Genomic DNA, 6030 nt, shown 5'->3' with positions numbered 1-6030 from the left:
AATTAAAAATTTTAATTTCTTCATAAATTTAGGCCAATATGTATTCTGCTACATGTTCTTGGTAAAAAAAAAAAGTGTATATTGATTTGCGCAAACGTTTTATAGCGTCTACAAACGTGTGTGTGTGTGTGTGTGTGTGTGTGTGTGTATATCTATCTCTATTCTCGTGGGGCCACCATTATTTTCCAGCACTGCCTTAACCTTCTTGGGCATGGAGTTCACCAGAGCTTCACAGGTTGCCACTGGAGTCCCCTTCCACTCCTCCATGACGACATCACGGAGCTGGTGGATGTTGGAGACCTTGCGCTCCTCCACCTTCCATTTGAGGATGCCCTACAGATGCTTAATAGGTCTGGGGACGTGCTGGGCCAGTCCATCACCTTTTACCCTCAGCTTCTTTAGCAAGGTAGTGATTGTCTTGGAGGTGTTTGGGGTCGTATCATGTTGGAATACTGCCCTGCAGCCCAGTTTCCGAGGGAATCATGCTCTGCTTCAGTATGTTGGCAGTCATGGTTCCCTCGAACTGTAGCTCCCCAGTGCGGGCAGCACTCATGCAGCCCCAGACATGACACTCCCACCACCATGCTTAACTGTAGGTAAGACACACTTGTCTTTGTACTCCTCACCTGGTTGCCGCCACACACGCTTGTTGCCAAGTGAACACCATATGTTTTATCTTGGTCTCCTCAGACAACAGGATATGGTTCCAGTAATCCATGTCCCTTTTTAATCTGCTTATCTTCAGCATTCTGTTTTGTGGGCTTTCTTGTGCATCATCTTTTAAAAGAGGCTTCCTTCTTGGACGACAGCCATGCAGATCAATTTGATGCAATGTGCGGCGCATAGTCTGAGCACTGACAGGCTGAACCCCCACCCCTTCAACCTCCTGTAGCCATGCTGGCAGCACTCGTACATCTATTTCCCAAAGACAACCTCTGGATATGACTTTGAGCACGTGCATTCAACTTCTTTGGTTGACCATGGTGAGGCCTGTTCTGAGTGGAACCTGTCCTGTTAAACCACTGTATGGTCTTGGCCACCGTGCTACAGTTCAGTTTCAGGGTCTTGGCAATCTTTTTATAGCCTAGGCCATCTTTATGTAGCACAACAATTCTTTCTTTTTTTTTTTTTTTTTTTTTCTTTTTTTTTCTTTTTACTTTTTTTCTTCTTTACGATGAGGTGCCATGTTGAACTTCCAGTGACCAGTATGAGAGTAAGAGCGATGACATCAAATTTCACACACCTGAGACTTTGTAACACTAACGAGTCACATGACACTGAGGGAAAATGGCTAATTGGGGCCCAATTTGGAAATTTTCACTTAGGGGGTGTACTCAATTTTGTTGCCAGCAGTTTAGACATTAATGGCTGTGTTTAGTTATTTTGAGGGAGCAGCACATCTACACTGTTATACAAGCTGTACACTCACTATATTGTAACAACGTGTCATTTCTTCAGTGTTGTCATATGAACATATAATAAAATATTTACAAAAAATTTGAGCGGTGTATTCATGTTTGTGAGATACAGTGTGTGTGTATATATATTAATTACACACACACTTATACGTGCGCACACCTATGCTTCAGTTTATGAATAGACCGGAAGCCTCTGTACAGAGCTTTTATTGTCCCTTCATTCTGTGTAGCTGTCTCCTTTCTGGGCCCTGGGTTCAGAGAGAAGGGGCCCTTCATGGTTTCTTGCACTGGGGCCCTGAAGGTTCTTGTTACGCCACTGATGTATAGTGTTGTGATAAACCTCCTTTTTTTTTTTTTTTTTTTTTTTTTTTTTTTTTTTTTTAATTTGTACAACAGTTTGCCTAATTTGCAATTTTAAAGTTGGCTTCCATTGCAGGAGGGATCCGAGGAGATGTTCTAATTGACATTGGCAGCGGACCTACCATCTACCAACTCTTGTCTGCCTGTGAATATTTTCCCTATATCATTGCCTCAGATTTCACAGATAAAAACAGACAGGAGCTTGAGAAGTGGCTGGAAAATGATCCAGAGGCTTTTGATTGGTCAGAAATTGTGAAGACTGTCTGTGAGATTGAGGGAAATGGGTATGTAATGTAATCCTAACAAGAGCTTATGTACAATAATGTAAAAAAGTATACCCCACGGAAATTGTGTGTGGGGGGGGGGGGGGTTTTTTTTTTTTTTTTTTTTTTTGTTTTGTTCTTTCAAACCGTGCCTACTCTTTCTGATTCTAGATGCATGGACTTTGACCCCAATTTTGTTGTAAGAGATACCTGAACACTGCTGTTTACTTAAGCCCAGTTCCATTTGACTACCTCAAGAGGTTCTAATCATTAGCACCTAATCTGGGTACCCTCAATTCTAAATTTAATTGATGTAAGGTGGTGACAAATGTAGGTGTGTACTTATGTTTTCCATATAAATGCAATTTTTTTTTTTTTTTTTTTTTTTTTAGGTCAGGGGCCTCCAAACTTTTCAGTACAAGGGCCACATTGTATCATTTACAAATAATGATGGGTCAAAAATCAGTTTGAATGCCCCCTTGCATATTGTAAGTATCCCCATCAGAGCCCTCAATTACTATTGGGGTGGAGAAGTACAAACCTTGCAATGGGCCCCAGTTTGGAGACCCTAATTTAGATCATGAAAATAAATACTCCATGTCAATTTTTACGTGTTTACAAACTGTAAAGCTGGTGGTCTTTTTGGTAACTGCATGAAAAGTCACAATACACAGTAACTTTTTTTTTTTTTTTTTTTTTTTTTTTTTTTATATTACTATTAAAAGTTGTCTTTGAGCTCCAGTCACTGACTTTCCCTAGGCTGAGCGGTCATCAGTTTGTTTCAGCCAGGAAAAAGCAAAACGCCCCTCCACCACTTCCCAGGGATCAGATTGCAACATTCTAAATTTGGAAAAACTCTCCTTTTTTGTTCTATGACTCAGGTCCTTCACATCATAGCCCCCCTTACATCACAGCCCCCTTTACATCAGTGTCTTTAGTGCCCTCTTTCACATAACAACCCCCCCCCTTTTAAAGTGGTTGTAAACCCACTTTTTGGACTTTTACCTATAGGTAATCCTAGAATAAGGCTTGCCTCTAAGTAGTGGAAATATCTCCTAAACGTGCGTCGTTTAGATCTTTCACTTGTAGTCCGTCAGAAGTTCCAATGGCGCATGCGTGGGCACTTAGTTTTGTTTCTTCCCTTGCCTATGCCGTTTGTCGTGGCTCCTGTGCGCATACGTGGGAGTGATGTCACGGGGCTCCAGCGAATCACAGAGCCGGAGTCCGCGGCCTGGAAGGAGGAGGGGCAGAAGATGGACGCTGCCCACACAGGGGACATTGCTGGATTCTTTTGCATGTAAGTGGCACATAATGGGCTAATATGCGATGCATACTAGCCCATTATGCTTTTCATTTGCAGGCTGCAGCAGAGAGAAATATAGGAAGTAAAACCCATTGGGGTTTATTTCCTCTTTAAATCATAGTCTCCACTGCAGATACAGCTCACTTGGTCTGTGTCCGGACTGTGGTCTGCCATTTAGTGAGGCCTGGTTTAGATAATTGTTATCTCTGAGCCAAAATTTCAGTTCAGGGAGTAGATGGTAATCCTGGATTATAGAAAAGATAATTCCATCCTTCTGGAGACCAAAGCAGATGAAGGCATTGTCAGGGGGAGTCAGAAAAAATAAATTTAAAAAAGATAAACACACCCTTATGAGTTACCTCCTACAAAAAGTTTATTGGCATATAAAGTGAAGTAAAAATCGGCACCCCCCCCCCCCCCCCCAAAAAAAAAAAAAAAAAAAACCTACACTACACAAATTAACCCTAACCAGCTAATTCCCTCCCTATATTCACCCTTCCTGATAATATTCAACAACAATCCTACAGTGGTGATATAACACTCCCTCAGAGCATCCTACTCTCTGCCTGCACAAAAACAATATATTGAAAAAAAAAAATATAGGGAATAGGACCTGCCTGTACCATGAAGAGCCAGCATGCCACCTTTTTAAAACCACAATGGGTGAATGTGATGCTAGAGGTCTACAAGGTAGAAGCTGGATACCCGGGCCTGCCTATGGTGCCAAGACCACCTATAACCCAGAAAAATCCCGATTGATATCAAATCTGTAGATATCAAATCCAGTTCAATGAACCATAGTGTAAAAACCAAAAACAAGATAATGTCTTTAGCATGTAATATCATATGGAAACAATGGACTGGAGTAAAAGGGAAAATAATATTGATGATCATATCCTGGGATAGTGTGGTGTGCCCATGGGCCCCCCTCTTCCCTGTGGTGACTTGTTTTATTGGAGTTTTTAGATACTTTTTTTTTTTTTTTTTTTTTTTTTAATTTTTCTTTGTTCGGACTGCCCGAGTCTGACCAGCATATAGTGAGAGTAGCTACCATCGCTACCTTACCATATGGCTACACAGCTTGAGACTGCAGCGGGAACATCTATCAATCTATCGTAAATATAGCTACAGACTCACATGGCTATGTAGCAGCCCATGGGCATATTGCACTGTCTCAGGATGTAAACATCAATATTTTTCCTTTTTACTCAAGTCCATTGCCTCCATATGGCCACATATATTAGATGCTGAAGACATTTAGTTTTTTTTTTTTTTTTGTAGAGCTCTAGCACCTCCTTCACACGTTGTGGTTTTAGGGTGCAGTTCTAGCTCTTCAGGCAGGTCCTATTCCTTATATTTTCAATATATTGTTTTTGTGCATGTAGATGGGCAGAGAGTAGGGACTCTGGGGAGGGTTACACAAGCTCCCACTGTAGGATTTATTAATCTCAGGAAGGGTGAAAATAGGGAGGGAATTGGCTGGTTGGGGTTGCTTTTATGTAGTGGGGTTAATATGGGTGTGGGGTGTGTTTTTTTTTGTGTGTGGTCAAGGGGGGTACTGTGATCTCTTTGAGAGGCAATACATACATGGAAGTGTTACACTGACATAGTATGCAATGTACAAAAAAAATTACACATCGATTTATTTAACTATTTCATGTTTAAAGCAGAGATAAATGGGAAGAGAAGCAGAACAAGCTGAGGTCCAGAATACTGAAGGTGCTGAAGTGTGATGTGACCAGGAGTAATCCACTGGATCCCATAGAGGTGCCTCCTGCAGACTGCCTGATCACCTCCCTTTGTCTGGAGACGGCCTGTAAAGACCTGGAGACTTATCACTGCTCTATTCAGAATATCACAAGACTGCTCAGACCAGGAGGACACCTAGTGCTCATTGGGGCCCTGGGAAATACCTACTACATTGTACAGCAGAAGGCATTCTCCTGTCTTTCTCTAGATGAAGATGCTGTGAGGGGTGCAATCACCCAGGCTGGATACACAATACAAAGCATGGAAATATTCCCAATCCCGGAGAGAATGACACGCTTAAATATTGCTGACACCTTGGCTAACTTTTTCCTTGTAGCGAAAAAAGAGGCAACTGATTCATTATAATTGATTTATAAGAAAAGTAAAAACCTTTTTTGATTTCTGTGTACCTGTAATAAAACAGTTATAATATGTGAAAGTTATATTTGCCATTATCAAATAAAATGGACCATTTATAAAATATCCACTGTTACCTCCTGGTATCTAAAATATGATCTCTATCTTTCATTTTATAACATCAGCAGTGTTCTAATACAAAATCATTACTTTGGACAATTTAATAATGAGCTTACTTGCAAAATCTTGCTATAAAACTATGATGTCATTGATGACTAGGGATGGGCTTTATGTTTGGCTCGAACATGAGTATGACTCAAACATTGGCTGTTCGCCGAACAGCGAACAATTTGGGGTGTTCGCGGCAAATTCGAAAGCTGCGGAACACCCTTTAAAAGTCTATGGGAGAAATCAAAAGTGCTAATTTTAAAGGCTTATGTGCATGGTGTTGTCAAAGTGTTTTGGGGACCTGGGTCTTGCCCCAGGGGATGTGCATCAATGCAAAAAAAGTTTTAAAACGGACGTTTTTTCAGGAGCAGTGATTTTAATAATGCTTAAAGTGAAACAAAAGTATAATATT

The 6030-nt window shown here is 41.0% G+C and overlaps 1 protein-coding gene across 1 annotated transcript in view; it reads left to right on the top strand.

Annotated features, from left to right (window-relative positions):
• LOC141127126 (nicotinamide N-methyltransferase-like) overlaps positions 1 to 5525 on the top strand; it is a 7036-nt gene extending 1511 nt beyond the window's left edge. The window contains exons 2-3 of the mRNA XM_073613332.1: positions 1855 to 2062; positions 5015 to 5525. Coding sequence (XP_073469433.1) covers positions 1855 to 2062; positions 5015 to 5459 — 653 coding nt within the window. The 3' untranslated portion in view covers positions 5460 to 5525. The remainder of the gene's footprint in view (positions 1 to 1854; positions 2063 to 5014) is intronic.
• Positions 5526 to 6030: the final 505 nt, after the last annotated feature.

The sequence above is a fragment of the Aquarana catesbeiana genome, linkage group LG02, assembly GCF_042186555.1.
Source record: "Aquarana catesbeiana isolate 2022-GZ linkage group LG02, ASM4218655v1, whole genome shotgun sequence".
NCBI lineage: Eukaryota > Metazoa > Chordata > Amphibia > Anura > Ranidae > Aquarana > Aquarana catesbeiana.
This window is presented reverse-complemented; position numbering and strand designations above follow the sequence as displayed.